The following is a 21,782-nucleotide window of genomic DNA, read 5'->3' on the forward strand; positions in this document are numbered from 1 at the left end:
ATAAAAGTTCTCCGTCGAGCTCGCTCTTGAGGCTGCGCGATGTGAGAGAGCTTTTGTCACATCTTAATTGCGCACCGTGCTAGCCCTTCAGGCAAATTGATATGTACCTACCTTACTTTTCTTACCTGCATAATACTGATAGTAGCTTAAGACTCAGAAAATTATCTTTCCACCTTGCAGGATGGAAACGCCAAAGCCTCTGTCGCTGGAATGCCCAACCAAGCTGCCTGAGGGGCCGGAGCGTCCCGCCGACGTGACGACGTCCGAGCCATGGCCGGCCAGCGTAGCGGGCGCCACCCCCCTGGCCCCGCCCGCCGACACCTGGCCAGCCCTGGCCGACCCCTACCTCCACGTCACTCGCCACAAGCTGGACGGAGAGAACCAGCCCTCTTCCACCGACTCGCGCAATTGAAAAGCCGACAGGGATACTTTTTGCATTGCTGATGAGCCATTCAGGAGTTGGGCTCGGCCGATTTGAATGGGAATGAGACATCCTGTCCTAGGTGACCTGAGGGATCTAGGTCATGCGACAATTTGTCGTTCACCTAGTAGTACACGCGTTTATTAAGTACTTAAATGTGTGTATTGTGCTCTAAAGGTTTGTCAAAGCTGATGCAAAAAATATCCCGTTGTGAGATTATTAAATCGATCGTGAATCTATTTCAATGGTAACGTTACAAAAGGATGCTTACTAATGTTTAACTTTGTGCAATATTGTAAAAATATTATTCATTGCCCTACTGTAAATGATATTATTATGGTCATATATAGTTTAGGACATAATTACTTACATAATTAGTCTAATTACTAATAAATGTGATTTAAAATTGCATTAAGTAAACAAATAATATGAAATGGTTAGTAATGTAAATACAAGTTATAATATCATATTATTTTGTGCGGTCATCTTCATAAGTAGCTAAAAACTATTGTACCTTGTCAAAATACCTCCATAACAATTAATCTTGAATGAATATAGGCAGTTTGTGAGATTGACAAGGTGTATTATACATAATATAGCTATTATGAAGCTGACTATACATATACATACTAATTAACATTGAAAACACGAATCGTTTATTCATGGAATAAAATAAAATATAATCGTGGTTAGGTATTTAAGTGTACTTAATCGAAAGTTTTATTTAGCACTACCTACTCGATATCGGCACCTTAATATTTATAATGTTACCTTTTTTTAACAAAATCAATGTCCTCAAATGTATATTCATCTCCTACACTATGGGCTAACATAAGTAGATTACCGAATTTTTATGTTAGGTACATTTTTGATCTAATACTAGTAAAACCTGAAAATTAACTATCTGTGGGTGAAAAATAGCTTCATAGACACGCACGACCCAACCGATCTAGGTACCCTCTTCTCCTAACTACCAGGATTATATACAATACTGTCTTTAAAAAATAATTTACCTAAGTAGGTGTGTTTTACAGGAGGTAGTTATTTTGGAAAAGTTAAAGTATGCTCGGTGGAACATTTCATTCGTGGCGTACTAAGTTCGTAAATGATCCATGATCTTTATTAATTTATAATCTTTTGCAAGAATGTTATAAATGTACTTAACTAACTTAACTGTAATATTATAAATGTATTCTATAGGTAGGTATATATATATTATCTATGTAAATTTGTTGTTTTTAGATTAATACCTAGATAAATATTATTTAATATTATTTCATAAAATCTATTAAGTTTGTTTCTATAACCCTGTGCATACATTTTGAATTACTAATAAAGTGTATTGAATGTCTAACTGCCTTAAATTAATAAATACTTATTCCAAATTCCACTTTCACGAAATGAGACTTATTGGTGTAGTGTAAGTTTAGATCATGAAATATCTATTGAAAGAAAACAAATCTGATGTCAATAGTAAATATCTCAAAATTTATTTAAACTGGTAAGAACAACACCCATATGAAAAACAGATTCTCAAAGATAGCAAACACCATACGCGCTTCTTTTAGTACGAGTAGTTACATTTATATGAAAATAAATTGTTACACTAGACATAGTATAGATACGTACACTACATAGAATAACATACTACTGTACTTGTTGTTCTATGTAGGTACTAGGTACACACCTATACGACCTACTAAAAGTAATACCAAACTAGGATCTGCGCTTGATCGAAACATTTCTAGCAATAGCATGTACAGTTAACAGTTATACAGTCCAACTATAAAGTCGTGAAAACGGAAGTGGATCCCAACTAATTGTTTAAGATCGTATTTAATCGATCTGTTATATTTATTAAAGGACAAATCCAATAAAAATCCATAATCAATCGGTATTTTATTTATAAAATGTATGTAAAAGTAAGTAAATTTATACCTTATAATCATAAAAAGTCTTAGCAAAATCGCACTCTTTGATGTCAGGACTTTATAGTTTGACTGTAGGTATCTATATCTCAAAACAATAGGTATAATTAGGGTAAATAACAACTGATCTTGAGTCAACAATTAAAAAAACAATAAAATTCATACAAAATTGACTTTAACAAAGGATAATTTTGAAAAACAATCCATGAAAAATTATTGTTGGGCAAAAAATATATGATGGCTAAATAATAATATCAAATAAAATAATTGAATGTCTATGAGAATGTCATTTCAAAAAAATAATACAGAAATATAATTAAATTGTGGCCAAGAAGTCGATGATTATTTTGTTTGGCCCTCTTCCTCGTTCACCACCTATTTGGAAAGATTAGATATTATTATTATTGTGGTACCCAGTGACCTTCACTTTTTAATATATTCATAGTAAACATTAACATAACATAACAGAATAGTTTTGAAGACTACTATCATAACTAGGTTCACATGTAGCCTGTATTTATGATAAAGTAGGCCCCGCACCTCTTATGAGGATCGTAACAGTGATCGGTGGCGTCATGTTTTAAGTACATGCGTATATATGTGCCACATAAATTACTAAATAAACTACACTTAATTCATTCCAAATATCATCTAGTCTATTCTCTGTGAGGATGTAAGTACCTCCACCTGGCTCTCTCGAATGGAACCTTTGTGCATATCCCCTAAGTCTAAACTGCCTTCTTTCCTTTTCCATAGAAACTTTGTTAGTCACATGACTTTTTACTATGGAGGACGAATATTTATTTTCGCGAAATTCCAAAACTCGTAGAACAAAAGTTGTTCAGAATGACCCCCTGAGTCACCCCCCTTCGGCTTAATATATTCCCTGTTTTGCAACATCCTGTAGTAGATGTGCTAAATCTAGATATGCAGGTTTCCTCACGATGTTTTCCTTCACCGTAAGAGCGATGGTACACATTGTGAACTCATTGGTACATGTCAGCGCAGGGTTTCGAACCCGCATCTCTGGCGTGAGAAACGGTTGCTTCCGTTACCCGACTGAGTTCCAACCGCACCAAATAACATCAGACTTGCATCAGACATAAGCTCAAATTAAGGGTACGTTATGTCTAAATCTATTTGAATTCCTCCTTTTTTTCTACTTCGATGGTAAGAAAAGTATATCTAGTTACCTGAGCGATGAACGGCTGCCGCTCGTGCAGCTGAGCCGCGAGCTCGTCGCGCCGGGCGGCCAGCCCCTCCTCGGGCTCTCCGCGCTCCAGGCGCCGCTGGACTTCCGCATACTCCCGGTACATGGCGGAATACTCGGCCAGCGACTGCCGCGCCTCGGCGGAGTAGGCCGTCCGGGAAACCGTGCCGTCCTCCCCCAGGCTACGGTTAAGGAAAAAGGAAATAGTATCAAGTTTTGCTGTATAATAAATGTATTTTTTTATAGAAAAAATCCTGGTTCCTCTGTATAAATTGTATACAATTTATACAGAGGAATCAGGAATTATAATTCCTGCATACAATGGTAAAACGCCCTCCGCGCTTCTTCTTCTAACAAATCGATAAATCTTATCTCCAGTGAAAGATTTATCTACAATAATACAAATTATACATTCGGCCGGCAATACATTCAAAACCAAACAGATGACGTTTGAAATGTAGACATACAGCTACTAGCATCAACTTACTTGTACACGGGCGTGTAAAACGCATGCGGCCGGTTCACGGCCTTCAGGAACCGGGGTACGACGCCCTGGCCCTGGCTGCAGCGCTGCAGCAGCCGCCGGTAGGAGACGCTGCGGGAGAGCGGCTGCACGCGCCCGCCCACCGACAGCGCGTTCATGCGGGGCGGCGACAGCGACTCCCTCTGCCGATGCCGTTAGGGGAAGACGTAAACGTAAAATCATATCACGAAATTATAACCCATCGCATGGAAACACGTGTTAATTAAATTATTTAGTGCAATGACCAAGTCAATATATTATTGTTTTTGATGGGATCTCATTTCTTTTTGTATTTTGTAGACAGTTCTACTTTTTTTTCTTTTCGGTACCTTCTAGGTACGTAGGTGTGCGTTAACTTAGTTTGGTAGGTACCTAACTACATAAATCGCAAACTTGAGATAAGAATCAAGAATCTTTATTTTTGGCTACGTAATGTACGTAATGAATAAACGTACCTTTGATACTTCGTTCTGCATCAAATTTCCCTTATTAAATTTCAACCTTAGTTTCCAATACACAAAGTTCATTGTACCTACATTAAGAAAATTATACTATAAGTGGTAGCACTGGTAGCCTGATGTGCTTTGTCCGATAGGTAGGTAATCCATCCTTTGCGGATTTAATTTGCATGACGGGAATTTTTGCTCGATTTGGCAGGGGCACTACCGTGCGCCTATATTTACTTGGTGGGGGCACTGCCGTTAGTTATGTACCTATCTAGAAAACTAGACCAAAATTTAAAAAAATTACTCGAGTTGGTGGTCAAATATTTTAGTTTTCCCTTGATTCATACACCAAACACTACTTATATTCCAAATTTGAAGCTTCTAGGTCTGCTAGAAGTGCCTTAGAATTTTTATGATCGGTGAGTGAGTGAGTCAGTGACAAAATTAAGAAACTTTGACCCGTTAATAATTCTTAAACTACTGTTTCAAATTGAATGAAATTTGAAATATACCGTGTCTTTACAATGCCTGCATGGTTAGTGAAAATTCAGTCTTCTAGTTTTATTCACAACGAAGTTACAGGGGGTCGAAAATGGCCTGAATTGCTTCGAGAAAAGGATGGTACGGCCGTGCCGCTTTTTTGCTCGACTTGGTGGGGGCACTGCCGTGCCCCCAGATAAATCTGATTCTAGTATACTTGCGTAAAAATCATAATTCGGGTGTAGAAGTGTAAAGAAATCTTAATTCAGTGTTATTAGTCATTTAACTGTAAGTTGTGTAGTCGTTTTTGGCCAATATGGGCGAGAATGCAAGTTGTAAATGAGTATCTTCATGACGTAGGAATCCACAAAATGGAGTGGCCAGCAAGGAGCCGCGATTTGAATCCCATTGAGCATGCTTGGGACAAGCTTTGCAGACCTTTGAGAGACCGAGTTCCACCTCCAATTGCACTTCGTGGCTTGAAAGACGCGCTCATCAAAGAATGGGAGAAAATTCCTCAGCATATGCTGAAGCATCTGGTATTCAGCATGCCCAATCGGCAATCGCGTAGAAGCTGTATTGAGAGCACATGGAGGAAACACCAAGTACTGAGTTTATCAAAATACCATGTTTACACCTAAATAAACGCATAATTAGAGATTTTGTTTTTTAGGTAAGTATTTGCCAAATGCCCCATTTTTTTTAAACATTTAAGTAATTTAAATTTTTATTACAATATTAAAGTTTCACATGGAAATATTCTGATGCGCTATTAAATATTCTCCAATATTGCAGAAGGCGTCATTAAGCTAGCATTTTCCGTTTAGGAGTAATTTGGTGTTATATCAGTGGAACTATTTCATTGCCCGGCAGTGTATATGTATGTGTGTGAATACATGTTCTGATAGTGAGCGTACACCACAGCAGCCATTGTGAACCCGAGGTTGGCAGGTACTTTCCAGTCCAAACCGGTTCGTGTTTTCAGTTCCCTCTCCCCGGGCACGCTTCTTTCAGGTTTAGATCACGCGACGCTGCCGCGCTGCACACTCACTACGTGCTAAATTACAGATTGAATAAACATACGATGTGAAAAATGTGAAATGTTGATTAATAAATGATAATAAGTTATGTGTATGAGGTAAGTAATATATTGTATTTCATAATACTTAAATACATGTTATTTGAATATCTAGTACCTTCATGGAATTTATTTCAACACGGTGGTTTTATTCTTTTTGACCTTGTGTATATTTATTCCAGAATTTGTGCTGCGAATTGAATGAATTACACAAACATGGAGGGATGTTATTTGAAAAGTCTGTCTGCACGTCGCGAAGAACACTATTGTAAGTAGAAATACCTACTTTGACTGTATATCATCACAACTCATCACGTCCCCACTGCTGGGGTACGGGTCTCCTTCCAATGAAGGAAGGGTTTAGGCCTAGTCCACCACGGTGGCCTAGTGCGGGCTAGTGTATAATACCTATACATACCTGCTGTATGATATATAATAAAACTAAACAACACGGCATGTACCAAGAGACATAAAAAACTATAATTAAGAAAAAATATATATTGATATTTAAATATGTCATTATTTTTATATGGCATGACAAACTCGGACGATAGTTATCTATCAGACATTTGTTTTTCTAGCTATGATATTTTGAGCTTAGTCTTAAATGATTGCACGGTTTTCAGGTCGCGCAGACTTGGGTCTAATTGTGTTCCAACAATGAGTGGAGTTGAAGGAGAACGAATGCTGCAGACTTGTGTTGTGGAGTCAGGAGCAAGTACGAGGACGCCCTAGTGCGGTAAGAGTTAAAGTCACGTGACCACCGTAATTTGTTATACTTATAAATATTCAGGCAGCCTTTTTACCCGACTGCCGAAGGAGTAGAGGAATATTTTTCGATTGTATGTATGTATTTATATTTGTCTGTTTCTTTGTTCCCTCCTGTAACCTAAACGGCTTGATAGATTTTGATGTATGAGGTATCGTTAGAAGCGTATTAATAGCGCAATGGTTATAGGCTATGTGACGTTACATTAAAATCTACATAGCGCCCTCTAGAGGACATAACGTGATGATCGAAAAAATGATATTTTTCCAACTATGCCGTGTGGGGTATCAAATGAAAGGGCTTGATTTGCACATTACAAAAATATGCAAATTGTAGGTATTTAAATAACAACACTAAAATTATTGATATAAAAAATGTTCATGTACTAAAACCGGACTACTGACGTAAAATTTCATAAAATAAAAACAACTAAAAAGTCTCAAATAAAAAATTATAATTATACAAACTACTAACATTTTTAATCTATAAAAACAGCTTGATACTAAATTTAAAATGTTTCTCGAAGCGTAGGTTAGAGTCAAAATTTATGCCGAGATTTTTAGCCTCTACTAATTGAATAGATTCCCCAGCCACCTTAATATCTGGGTATTGGGATATTATTTTGTGTACCTGTTGTTTTGTGCCTATTATAAGAAACTTTGACTTACTGAACCCGACGTTCAGTAGGAGAGAATTACTTTTAGACCAAGCCACTATTTGATTTAGATTCTCATTTATTAGTCTTACTGTTTCTTCAGTGCCATCTGGGACGCATGAAAGGTAAATTTGTAGGGCGTCAGCGTAGATATGATATTTTAAATTTTTTATGCAGTCTACTATATCTCTAGCGTACAAAATAAATAAAAGAGCACCAAGGATTGAACCTCGCGGGACTCCTCTCGTCACTGGACTAGGTGATGAGATTTGCGTTTCACCATTAATATTAGTGAGCTTTACAATTTTAGTTCGTTGATTAAGCTGTAGAACCATCTCACAGTGTCGGCTTCAAATCCATAGTAGGTCAGTTTAGCCAGGAGGCGAGGGAGGGCTAATGGTATCAAAGGCACGTGAAAAGTCTAACTGTGCTACCACAAAAAACGTTAAACACTGTTTAAAAAGTGTTTAAAATGAAATTTGACAGATTTTGTAGGCGATTGACAGCGCTAAACACCTGTTAAATACTGTCTAAGTTTTTGTGGCAAGGCCCTAAAAGTGTGAGGATAGTGCCCTGGCCTTTGTCTTGGAAGCATATTATATTGTATATTGTGTATATAAACTATGTTTGTCTTACCCCACCTTACCTTAGATGTTAATAAAAGAATATTTTGAATAAATTATTATTAGATATGAATGGTAAATAGGTACATACCATTGGTTCTGCCCCATTTTGAGTAGCAGGTAAATGGCAAAGACCTGAAAAAAAAAAGAATTACTAAATTATTGTTAGGGAAACTACTCTACAGGGTGTTGCAAAAAGGGTATTTTTTTCGCGAATTTTGAAATTCTGATTTTATTTTCGGGCCTAAATATACCATGCTGCACATGTAGGTTTCGGCTTAGTATACCATTTTTGCAACACCCTGTATACTTTATAAATAAATTAACATCAACGTAAGTGTAGGATGTATAGTGAAAGTGATACATACACTGTTATAATGATAATAATATATGATGAGATAATAATATATGTTTCTTTACAAGATTATCAACCAATAGTCCATATATACCTACTTATTAGAATATCTTTATATTGTAAGTACAATTCCCGCCATCAAAAGGCTTTTGTGATACAGAACTGTGGTAGAAATTATACAAAAAATCACTTTGTTATACGAGCTTGCGAGAATTATAATAAATTTCATAAGCAAGTTGAACTATTTCATGAAAAACCGTTGAGTTATAAGAAATAAATAATGAGTAACTTAAAAACTGATTAAGTACAAGACACCTTTAGGCATACAATTTTAGATTATTAGTATAATGTACCTACAAGTTAGTGATGTTTTGTTTTAAGGTTTAAATTCTTTGTGAAACTTCATTGGCTTGTGTATGAACTTAATGTAAGTTTATAAGTGAAATATTATAAAGCTGTGTGTGTTTCCTCATAAAAAGTTAAACGTAGGAATTTGCACTTTCTTAAAAAAACGATTAGCACACCACCTTTCTTGACGTTTATCCAGTGTGGTCTATACCGTGTACCGTAGCTACCTAATTAGGTACTTATTAATTATGTGCAGTAAATCAACTTACCCATGTGGTGAGCAATGGTGAGTGGAATCCCACCAATCGGCTGTTTGGTTTTGACGCCATTTAAAACCTGCATGAAAAATAATGTGAAAGGCAAATTATTTTAATTATGTGTGTGATACAATAAACAGTTTTTACTTATTTGTCAGAATTCACTTTCCAAACTTTCATCTTCAAATCTATTCAGCACTATCAAATCCTGCGTCCAAGATATCAGCTAATAAGCGTTCAAAATTATCCGGCTCGAAGGACCATGTTTGGGAAAGATATCTTGAACTGAGTATCGTAACTGTTTATAGTAAATCCGATCATAGAAAGTGCAAGTCACCTGCTGCAAGTTAACCCCGATGTTATGCGAGGGCGTGCAGCTCTTGCTGGCCACGAAGGGGATGTTGCCCTGGGCGCTGTAGGGCTGGTAGTAATGAACTGCGGCCTGCTTCAGCTGAGAGGACACCGTCGGCCGCTCATAGCTGTGGCTGGACTGGACTCGACGGCGGGGCGGCCTCTCTGGCTGGGAGATTGAAATAAAATTATAGATTTGCTAAGTGTTGCTTATATTTATTTTGATCATCTGGGGCCACGACAGTGCCCCAGCCAAGTCTCGAGCAAGCACGGCCGTACCATCTTTTCTCGAAGCGATTCGCGGCTGTTTCGCCCCCCCCCTATATTTTCGATGTGAACGTGTGTGTTTATGTTTAACGTTAATAATAGTAGGCATTATAGCAAGCTTGAGTTCGAAATTACATGCCCATTGAATTAATCGTTTAGGAGTTACGGTCGATCAAAGTTACTTACAGTGAAACTATTAATTCATGAAATTAATGTTTGAGGAACTAAAATTTTCAGGAGCCTGGCACCATTAGAAAAGAAACATAAAAGTCATAACAATTGTTTATGGCAGTTGGCGGTTTTCTGTTTTTTCAATTTTCTTATTAATTATTAGGATAATCTAGATAAAAACAACTATTTACGCTTTTTTTTAACTAGGAAGAAGAAGAAAAATATTCGTAGTCAAGCTAGGGAAGTTATTTATCGAGTATATATACAATGTTTAGCGGAACATAAAGCTGGACACATTTAGTCGAATTTGGAGGATGTTTACGCTCGTACAGCGTCTATGAGGCGTATGTAACATTGTACAAATTGTAATAAATCATTTTTTATCAGTACTAACGCTTCATTTATCGATAAACCTAGGTATAGAGCCCAAGTCGAACATTGTTTACATACCGCTGGTTGTAGGTTTGAGCTGGTTTAAGTTGAGTCAAACCATAAAATTTTGATACTTGAAGTTATATTTTTTGTTTACTTACTAAATTCTCATTCTGTAACTCAGTTTTTCATAACTTAAGTGAAGTTTCAAATAAGCATTTTTTATTTTATTTTATAGGAGTATCGGACAGGACAGTACCGTCTGGCATATTGCAAAAGAGGGCTCTATAATGGAATATTTCTACTGGTCTAGCTTGAATAATGAGCTTTTTTGTGGATGGTAAGTTGTTTTTAAATACAGAAATAGGGTAGGTAGTCACAGGCAAAATTTCAAGTATCAAAGTCAGTTTTGTTTCGCTATATAGGGTTGCTACATGAAAGATAGCTGCGCCCTCATTTAATTTCAGGACTTTATAGTTTCACTGTACACCATTTTGTCACTCACTGACTGATGATCATTAAAAATTTTAAGGTAAGTACTTCTAGCAGACATAGAAACTTCAAATTTTGCACCAAGATAGCTCATTAGCCACATATAAACGAAAAATTATAAAAACATAAAAAATAATATACCATAGAAAACTATTTTATAATTGCGGTTTGGTAAATAGAAATAGAATCATTTATTTGTGTACGAACATTGTGTATGGATTTCTACTGCATTGTTAACTTTGTTCGGTGTTTATGTATGCAATTCGATGAATACATACATAGAATAGAAAATAACAGTATAATATAAATGTAATACATAATAATAATCAATAATAATATATCGTCATCATCATCAGCCAATACAGACCATAATTACTTTGAAAAGGCTTGGTAGCCTTATGATCGGATCGCTGGTAGTAGAAGCAACGTTTATTGTATATTTCAAAGGGTCATTGACATATAAGAGAACTTAATACCGCGATGTAGTTTGCGGGATAGTGACATCTATGTTATTACATTAATACTACTTGATAACTGAACATACTTAACAAATTACCTACCTAATGGGTGAATTTCCCGCGGCCAAAAATTGCGTGGCATCAATGAAATCGGTACTAAAAAACCAAGTTATAATTTTCTAATATTTTTTTCCGGTTAAGTGAAATAGTTATCTATGTGTAGCACTAAATATTGTATTAATAGAATCAATGGATATTTTTAAATAAAATATTAAACCTCCAAATCTTTCATTGCCGTGTCTGTCCCCACGTATTGTATTATTCTTCATTGATGAAAAAATATTGAGTATTGATAGTTAAACTTAGTTTCATTTGATACATTAATAGTTAAAGTATTGTCACGGAATTCATTTATTGAAATATATAAAGAATATAACGAACGGTAAGTGAAAATTCATGTGTCCCAGAACTTCTGTTCATCGCCATGTCCTAAACATGATCAAGGATATTGTTTTACCTATGAACTTGGGTGCCCCTCTGAGTGCGCTAATCGTTTCTTACAAGTGTCGCCTAACTGCTAGACGTGGCAGGAGGTTCATCGGTGCCCGCGTTTTCACGCTATAGTGAAAATCAGTAAAATTTTTGGGGACTGGACAATTTTTCTTTCATTGCCGTGGATAGATATAACTTCTATAAAATTAAGTTTGTCTTCTAGAATAAGCATTCAAAAGAAAGCTTTTTGAAAATATTTACCTTATAAAGTGTTTATTTATTCGAATAATTAATACTTTTTTAGTTATTTATATTTAATGCCTTGGTTTTCATCGCCATGCTTTCATTTCCGTGGCTTCCGTGGCCAATATTTGCTATGGCAATGAAAAAAAAGCCACGGCAATGAAATAAATTTCATTGCCATGTCTTGTTAAATAATTTGTATTCATTGCCGTGGTTAGGTTATTCATTTCCGTGGCCAGGTTATTCATTTCCGTGACTTATGTTTTCATCGCCGTGGCATGTATGATTAGGCAAAGTAACATTTATTTACCATTTTTTATCTGTAATACAGGTAATACCGATCACTGACATGACCTACAGGACTAGTCAAATTATTTCTTTTTGCAGTGCGTTTATACATCGCGATACGCACCCGGCGTATCGCGATGTATAAAAACGAAATATATAATATAACATTAATAATAACAATCACAACATAATTATAATGTGTAACGTTATGTATAAATAAGATCGGTGGTAGCTCAGTCGGATAAGCGCCCGCTTCCCACGCCAATGATGCGGGTGCGAATTCCGGCACTGACATGTACCAATGTGTTCCTTTGAATTTAAATACAATGTATACCATCACTCTTACGGTGAAGGAAAACATCGTGAAGAATCCTGCATATCTACCTATAGATTTAGCACATCTAGATAATATGTGAACCCACCAACCCACTGTGGACCAGCGTGGTGGGAAATAGTCCAAGCTTAGAAAGGCAGCTTAGACCTTGGGGATATGCACATTGCACAAAGGTCCCATTCGAGAGAGCCAGGTGCAGGTACTTACACCTCCCACAGATAGTAGAATAGAATATAATAGAACAAACATCTCTGCAGGAACTCAGCTGGATGATAAGTGGCCTTAATGCTGCTTGCACCGTGTAGGCCTCCGTATGAACTTGGGCAAGACAAAAGTCATGTAGAATGTTCACATAAAACCGGAGCCAGTGATCGTTCGTGAGACAACTATCGAAGTTGTGCAATAATATGACTACCTGAGGCAGACTATTCGGCTAGGCAGAAGCAACTTCGACAAGAAGGCTGAAAGGCGCATCCAACAGTCTTCAACCATTGCGCCCTGCCAGTTATGACATATGGTGCATATACGTGGACACTGATGGTGGGACTGGTCCACCGATTTAAAGTCACTCAGCGTGCTATGGAGAGAGCTATGCTTGGGGTTTCTCTAATGGATGGTATCAGAAAAGAGGTTATACGTCAGAGGACTAAGGTTACCAACATAGCTGTCAAAATATGCAAGCTTAGGCAGGTAGCCGGTAGTGGCTGGATTCGGAAGACCGAGGACCGAGTGTTGTGGCGCTCCTTGGGAGAGGCCTATGTCCAGCATTGGATGATTATAGGCTGATGATGATAACATGTACATTTCATATTATTATACCAATTAAAATAGACTATGATTTAGCATAAAGTTCATAAAATATTCTATCATATCACATAATCTGTAAAATTACACCACACCATCAAAACCTCTAGCACCACAACGTAAAGATAGGTGCGATGACGAGAAAAGCGAGGAGGAGCGGTTAAGTGCACATGTTCATCAAAAGCGAAGCGGGGCTACATGGGGAGACGCTCTATGTTTAGGTTTTGGTGCAAGGAGTTTTGACTGCGTTATTATTATTGGCGCTATGTAGGGAGACGCTTAGCTGACCAACATGTGCACCTAACCGGCACCTATCTTTATATTTTGCGTGGCGTAGTGGTTAGTGACCCTGACTACTGAGCCGATGGTCCCGGGTTCGATTCCCGGCTGGGGCAGATATTTGTTCTCAGGTCTTGGATGTGCCCGTAAAATGGCAATAGGCCCGCCCCCTATTACATTGAGACTAACATACACTCTGGCGAAAAGTGGGTGCAGCAATGCACCTCTGTCTACCCCGCAAGGGAGTACATTAGTACAAGGCGTGAGTGCGTGTTTTTTTTTTTTTCTTTATATTTTGGTGCTAGGTTTTTTGCCGGTGTTGTGTAATTCAGCACAGATTATGTCATAATATTATAGTATATTTTATGAATTTTACATAAAATGAACAGTATACGAATTGGATATTATACCTTATGAAAATATAGATGTTGTAGGTAAGGTTTATCATATGTTTTGAAAGATATTAGTGTGAAATGAAACATTTTGTTTTATACGTCGCAATACGGACCCCACAATACACTACTTAGAGAATTCCATACTATATTCTTATTTTTTTATACATACTGTCGTTCTTTCTTTCGTTCCAATATCTATCCAAATATTTCTGCGATACATACCTGTCTAAGTTTTCGTTTCCCACACAGTCTTTTGAAAAAATTGCAGTGGATTGATTCTTTCATTTCCATTGTATACAGTTCTTTCATTGCCGTGGAAGTTTGTTTCATTGCCGTGGGCCTTTGTTTCATTGCCATGGACGCTTGTTTCATTGCCGTGAACGCATGTTTCATCGCCGTGGCACGAAATTTTTAACCATCAGTATGTCATTCAGTTTTTAACTTATCTGCTACCCATTTAGTAAGAACACTAACATTAACAAAAACTTTAATAAAAGCGTTTTTCTAATATAAAAAACCTTAAGATAAAAAAGTCCACGGAAATGAAGATTTTTTAGGACTTGTTGAAATCCACCCTAATACATAAATATAATACTTACATTAATTACATTAAAAAACCTAAAACTAAATGGCGCTGACGCAGTATGGTTTCGTTACAGAGTGCAGTTTTTAAGTAGTACTTTCAATACTTACAAAAAATAAATGAGATGCCACTAAAAACATTAAATGTAAATTAGTTATAGATCAACATTTTTTAGTAGTGACCAGCATGATAAACATAACAGATAAATAATCTGATCACAGGTCTCTTCAGTAACATTTGCACATAATTCCAGGCAGCAAGCAGCATTTAGTTTGTGCTCATTGCCAAGTCACTGTTATTATAAATAATATAAAGAAAACTATAAGTAGATAAAATTACTAAATGTTGATTTATAACTACGAAATAATTTGAATAAGACTTGGCTTCTATGAGATCTCATAACTTTTTTACGATGGAATGACTGAATCAAGACACTTTTTTACATTTAATGTTTTTGGTGGGATTTTATTTTACTTTATTCAATGTACTTACTGAGTATAAGTTTATTGCGCACAGACATTTATTGTTTAAATGAATCAATATGAATGTCATTTATATGGTGGTTCTAAAAAGAATTCAGTCTCATGACCATATTGACCATTCTCATTACTACGGAGGCGATGCTACGCCACCGCGCCAGTACCAAGCTATGAATCGTGCTATATATTGCTACTAATGGAAATAGTTTAATAAAATAATCATTCATAAGAATTAGTAGAATCGTGACATGACTATACCGTTACGATTCACGATCGCAGTTTGGTATTTTGTGCAAGTACCCTAAGTTACAATGTAACATAACTTTAATAAGTTTAAATAAAACTTCTCTTCTCTTTTCTTTTTAATGCCTTAAAATGTAACTAAAAAACTAATAGTACATGTGTAATAAATATTAATAAACAGTGAAACCGCTAAGTATGTAAGTTAAAACATTTATTTTTATTTAAGTTGTTAGGTCATGTTATAAGTTTTTTGTAGGTGCCTAGCCTGGTAAAAACAATCTTTTTGAAGCTGTGTGTCGACTCAATTTGTATTTCAATTTTTTTTGTTAACTGTATTTATATTTATTTAATAAAGAATTCTAAAAATCAAATCAATCAATCAATAAAATAAGCGTTTCCAGAAAGTACGTTTTTTTTAATGTTAGTTAGACAAATAAAATAACTTTCATACCTGGTTTGAATCCGAGTCAGCGGCGCCGGCGCCTGCTTCGTGGGATTGGTCACTCTCGATCGCTGAAATGATACAACACATAATCAAATATCTACCTACCTACTGACCGAAAACTGTAGGTAGTATCATGGAGGTGTATAATCTACGTAGGTAGGTATTAGGAGATAAATCGGGTCGAGTCGAGTAGAGATTACACCTAATGGGTCGATTACACCTAACGAGTACAGTGGCGAGTGGCGAGTCACATCATCATCGTTTTTTTTGCTTTGAATAGGGACTGGTTGCGCCTCGCGTCGCATATCGCTTTACATAGGTATTAGAAACAGCGAAATACTATTTCTAATAGCTATGTAAAGCGATGGGAGAGTTAATATGCTGTGCTTTTTGAAGAGTTCCCTTGCCCTTCCCTTCCCAAGATACGCCTGATATGATTCTAATTTCACGTTTCTGCTTTCTAGATCTGGAGGCGGGGCTCGCCGCGGCGGCACGAGTGACGGCGGGTCGCGGCCGCCGCCGGCGCAGGAGTTAGGGTCGATTCGATTGATTACACATTTATTTAGCGCTCGACGATTCCTTCACCTTTAATCGCGCCTGGCGGACGGGGCCCTGCAGCCCCAGCGGAGTGGGATCGACCGTTGGTGCAATAGATGTAGATAATGTGGGTACCTAGACGATGATGGCTAATTGGCTGCGCGATGTTATTATTGCTAAGATTGGTAATAATCTCTTTTTGGTCACGGACTGTCTCTTCAAGGGCTTTGACTTTGGCACGCAAGCTCTCAATTGTAAGCGCCTCTGGGTCCATTTTCACAACTAATTAAAAAGCGCGGAGCACTTGTAGTCGAGTTTGAGACCCTCTGACGCGGGAGGGGGGACTGAGGGTACCTACCCTCATACTTTTTTATTTTGCATGCCGCCGCTAATGAAATTTGAAAGTAGCTAACGGGCGATCCGTTTAAGTTACGCTTATATGTGCGGTGACTTTTATACTCGTACCAGCAGTGTTCCGCCTAGGCGACGGAGTCTTGGACCGGCCGTTGCTGCTGCTAAAGAGCTCAACTATTGACGCTTCACGCGCTTGGCGGTGTTTGTTGACGGCAGTGACTGATGCACCTGAATAATTCATAAAAAAGTCTTAGGTTAGGTACTACAGTCTGTTTTTTGTCTCAGATAAGTAATTGACAGATTCTGAACGGTTCATCAACAGTCGATTGTCCCGCCAATTAGTCAATACGTCACTTAATTGCGGGACATTCGACTATTGATGAACCGTTCAGAATATGTCAGTTTAGTATCTGAGATTAACAAACGGACTTTAGACAGTTTAACAACTAATCTAAATACTTATCTTGGTTTTTAGATAATATTGCTCGCCGGAAAGTTTACCATATGAACATACAACAACACACACACAGCCCTCGATATTACAGAGCATGATATTATGAGTTATGAGACTGCTCCAAGTCTAAAGGGTTAATTGCCATAATTCACGTTTGGCATGCCGTATTAACATTGTATGAGAAAAAGTTTACTTGCGAGTGTTTGTAACTATATATTTGAGAAAGCTGTCCAGTTGTAAAGTCGGGAGCATCACTTTTACACCCTATGTAGGCAAAGAAAAACTTAAGTATGCTTTTATATCTTTAGTATGCTTATTATTATATATAAGTAACGTGGTATGTATTGTATTATATATTAATATATATTTTAATATTTTTATATATTATATGATGCTAGGTAGGTATATAATGTATGTATGTAAATATATTGTAGGTAGTAGGTATGTATTCAATGAATTGGTATATTAAATATTTATGGTATATTCTTTATTCCTGGTACACTTTACCCTTTACATCTAAATATCCTTCCACCCAAAGGTTGTCTGGAAGAAATCGCTGTAAGCAATAAGACCGCCATTTGTACATATGTGTTAGATTAAGTTTTGTAATGTTGTCCATATTTTTGTGTACAAATAAAGAATATTTAATCTTAAGTCGGATACAAATTTTTAAAGGAAAAATAAATAATTTCATTACTTACCGCTATTTTGTTTGTAAGCTATTTTGCCATCACCTATGTTGTTTTCGGTTGTTTTGATATACTCGTATTGTCTTTCAGAAACCTGATTACCGGCATCTGAATAACAACATAATAATGGTTTTAATATAACGCAGATAAAGAAATTAGAATTACTTTACTAATAATAATAATAAATAATAAACTTTATTTCAAAAATGTTACACAAAAAGTACCACAATACTAGTTACAATTGCTAGAATGAACTTATATGTATTATAGGAGTATAATAATTTACTTAATAATTAATTTTATCATGTAAATATTCCTTGTAACAATAAGGTTTTTAGATAATCACATATTTATATAGTCTATAGTTATAATCACATATTTATATAGGTAATCCTCTGATGGCTAAACTAGGGAAACCCTGTAATATTGACATCAGTGACTTTCTCAGAAATAAACAATGATGCAGTTATGATCTATCAGAATGTTCACACTTAAATAATGAAACAATGTGCATTCAGTAAAGTAGCAATAACAGTTGATAATAATGAAATTGTAATATAAACTTGTACTATATTATGGGTACTTAATAATTTAAAATTAAGATTAAGGCATGCGTACATAAAAATGAGAATTTAATAATTAATTTTAACTAGTTGATGTTAGTAGACTTTGAGTTGACTGATAATCAAGGGATTTTAGGTATTTTTCTTTACAGTGCTTTTTGGTAATAAGCCCGCCTTGGTATACGTCCGATGTTTTTTATTTTAATTTGTAACTGTTCTGTATATATCGTTTTGCTTTTATGTGTACAATAAAGTGTTACTAAATAAATAAATTCTTTTATTTCAGATGAAATTGCGTACCTTAATTATATATCTATGTAATAGGTATCGACTTTGAGGAAAATTTCATCTATTGTAGGTCACAAGAACTCACTCACACCTCGAGGTTCGATTTTAGTATTTGCTACATGATTACTTATATGAAATTCGTTAACTTAATCCATTTTGTATTTAATTCCAACGACTGAATGGCGTAGTGGTTAGTGGCCCTGACTGCTATGCCGAAGGTCCCGGGTTCGATTCCCGGCCAGGGCAGATATTTGTTTAAAGACAGATATTTGTACTCGGGTCTTGGGTGTTGATATTTATATTTAATATCTATCTATCTATGTATTTGTGTAGATATATCAGCTGTCCGATACCCATAACACAGGCTCTGCCTAGCTTGGGGTCGGATGGCCGTGTGTGAGATGTCCCCACACGTATTATAATTATAGGGCTTTCATTAAAGTCTCCTTTAGTGAAAACCCTATCTTTATTTGGCATTGCCTGTGCTATACATATAACTACCTACTTACTTCGTTTCATCTAAATTATAACCATTTAAATAAACGTACCTGCTAGTTTCGGCATTCTACTGGTGGTTGTCTTCTCGAATTTATGTTTATCATTTGGAGTCCTATAAACATTAAGTGTAGGTATTAATTAGTAACTTGCAAATTAAATCCTAATCCTAACTAATATTCTAAATGCGAAAGTAACTGTGTATGTCTGTCTGTCTGTTACTCTTTCACGCCAAAACTACTGAACGGATTTGAATGAAATTTGGTATACATATGGTCTAGACCCTAAGGAAGAACATAGGCTACTTTTTATCCCGCAGCTCTCACAAGAAAACTTTTTAAGGCGAAGCGAATCTCGCGGGAACAGCTAGTTATCTATACAACTAGCTACCTTTAGGTACTTATAATAATTTGAGACTCACACTTCGACTTGCTCGTATTCGTTCTTAGATCGTAGTTCTTTCCCACATGTAGTCTTGTTCGGGCCAGCGTAAACTGATAAAATAATAATAATTAAAGGGAGTTTACACGGGGACTACATAATTATATTATCACTCGTAAATAGTATGTAAAGATTGTAAAGGGGTCAAATATGATTCAGTTTTTGATTCTATGAAAGTCAAAATTGTGTTCTTTGGGGGGGGGGGGGGGGGTTTAATTTATTTTGTGTGATAAACAATGACAGGGTTGATCCATTGCTAAAGCAAAGTTAATGAATTAAACACTCATAGATAAAATACTAACATTTCTTAGGTTTCGTGTGTATTGATATAAGAGGTAAAGTATCCCTTACAGCCCCACTCTCGCTGAACTTTGTCAAACTAAAAGATATTAAGGGGATAATTAGGTAGGTACTTAGGTCTTATGCTAAGGTACAAAATACATTTCCATAGTCAAATCTTGTCCTGATAGATATAGCAATAAAGGATCAAATAATAATAAGAATATAACTTACTAAATAGTTAGGTAGGTACTATTATTGGAGATAGGTACCTAAGCAATTAAGCAGGCACTTACAGAAATATGTAGTTGCATACCTAGGTATAGGTAGGAAGGACGTACCTCCGTCGTTTAATTTTTTTTCTTCGCTTCAAAGTTCGCACATAGTCTAGTTCTTGTTGCAAGTGGTCACATCGGGCTTCCGCAATCGCAAAATGATCATCGACCTCTGGAATATAGGTAAGTTCTTAGTACCTACCTACATATGTATACATACATACCTACTATTACACTCACGAGCAATGAACCCATTGCTGTTCTAACTAATGTCACTGGAACTTTTTCATTAGGTACCTACTCGTGAGTGCATTATGTATAGAATTATAGATAGGTACTTGCTACCTTCTGTTTCCTGAACTCCTACTCTGTACCAGCTTTTTTCGCGTTCGAGAGTTCGCCCTAACAATCTCGATTATTTTACCTACGGAAATACATTGGGATAATCCTCCAATGTCGGACATAGGCCTGTCCCAACGAGCGCCGCAATATTCTCATCTCAGCCTTGCTCATCCAACCACTAACGATTTGTAGACAGCAGTCCTAGCTTGGCTGTACATAATATTATGATGGAGTTATGAGGTCACTCTCGTTTCAGGAATAAGTAGGTACAAGGGTTAGAGTAATGATGAAACCTCGGAAGTTGAGTTTTCGCTCAGAGCGCCGTCGCCCGTCCGCTGTATGAAGACTACTGGAGCTCCTGTGGCGCCTGTCTAAAATTAAACATTTCATTTGAATAACATATCAAACTATCATGTTTAGTATTTAAGTCCTTGTTATGTTAATGTTATTTTTTATTACCGACTGTAGCCAACTAAATTATTAAGGGAAATGCTTGATACTTATTGTTTACCTTTTGTCGATCTGGAACCCTCATCGCCCATTATAACTACCTACCTACGTTTAAATTAACTGCCTTTGATCTTGCATCAAATTTCGCTACAACGATAGTATAATAAATTTAAAAAACCCTAATATATAAATCACTATATTAAAATCATTACGTCAAAGGTGTCAAAATAAATCGCAATCGCTATCAATCATTTATTTTTTATCGGAAATCTATGAGCATTATTTTGGATTCTCAAAGCAATGACCTTTTTAAATAGTGCCGTTAACTAATCTGACATCGTATTTTAGATTCAGTAAGGCTCTCTACACATAGGGAGGAAGCTTGCTTAGCGCTTAGCGAGTCACCAAGCGAGTTGCTCAGTAAAACGAACGTTCTAGAATACCTACTTATATTTGAACGGCCGCACTGATCTGATACACGCTAAGGACTATCCAGGCGCTAAGCGCTCGTTTCGGCCGGTCGTAAAGCTTTGAGAACGTTTCTTTTACTAAGCTACTCGCTAAGTAATCTAGGCGCTAAGCAAGCCTCCTGCCTGGGCGGACGGACGTAGCATAAAGCAATTTTTCTCGGGCATGAAAAGAGCATTTCATGACTGTTTTCGGGAAAATTACACCCATTGAGAGCATGAGTAATGAAAATATTAATTTTAGTAACTTTATTTGAACAAGTGTTTTCAAAAACCAACACGTAGGTTTGACCAATGCAATAGGTTGAGGTAACTACGGACAAAGAAACCGGCCTTAGGGCTGATTTTCAATGGTCAGA

The 21,782-nt window shown here is 36.5% G+C and overlaps 2 protein-coding genes and 1 long non-coding RNA gene across 4 annotated transcripts in view; 2 read left to right on the plus strand and 1 right to left on the minus strand.

Annotated features, from left to right (window-relative positions):
• Window positions 1-1,894, plus strand: part of LOC125491148 (protein Teyrha-meyrha) — a 16,206-nt gene extending 14,312 nt beyond the window's left edge. For both annotated transcript variants that reach the window (XM_048632378.1, XM_048632379.1), the window contains one exon: window positions 181-1,894. In XM_048632378.1, coding sequence (XP_048488335.1) covers window positions 181-412 — 232 coding nt within the window. In that variant the 3' untranslated portion in view covers window positions 413-1,894. The remainder of the gene's footprint in view (window positions 1-180) is intronic.
• On the minus strand, window positions 1,889-21,194 carry LOC125491298. The gene is made up of 15 exons (XM_048632891.1): window positions 21,018-21,194; window positions 20,800-20,877; window positions 20,231-20,336; window positions 19,913-19,989; window positions 19,591-19,663; window positions 19,223-19,284; window positions 17,836-17,931; window positions 16,792-16,908; window positions 15,796-15,857; window positions 9,431-9,613; window positions 9,106-9,172; window positions 8,225-8,286; window positions 4,047-4,225; window positions 3,543-3,741; window positions 1,889-2,724 (listed from the first exon to the last, which is right to left on the minus strand). Exons 1-15 carry the CDS (start codon window positions 21,046-21,048, stop codon window positions 2,692-2,694), a joined length of 1,425 nt encoding a protein of 474 aa, XP_048488848.1. The 5' UTR covers window positions 21,049-21,194; the 3' UTR covers window positions 1,889-2,691.
• On the plus strand, window positions 5,928-6,944 carry LOC125491151. The gene is made up of 3 exons (XR_007268155.1): window positions 5,928-6,146; window positions 6,269-6,354; window positions 6,713-6,944. It is a non-coding gene; the product is annotated as an uncharacterized LOC125491151 (long non-coding RNA).
• Window positions 21,195-21,782: the final 588 nt, after the last annotated feature.

This window comes from Plutella xylostella, chromosome Z (genome assembly GCF_932276165.1).
Source record: "Plutella xylostella chromosome Z, ilPluXylo3.1, whole genome shotgun sequence".
NCBI lineage: Eukaryota > Metazoa > Arthropoda > Insecta > Lepidoptera > Plutellidae > Plutella > Plutella xylostella.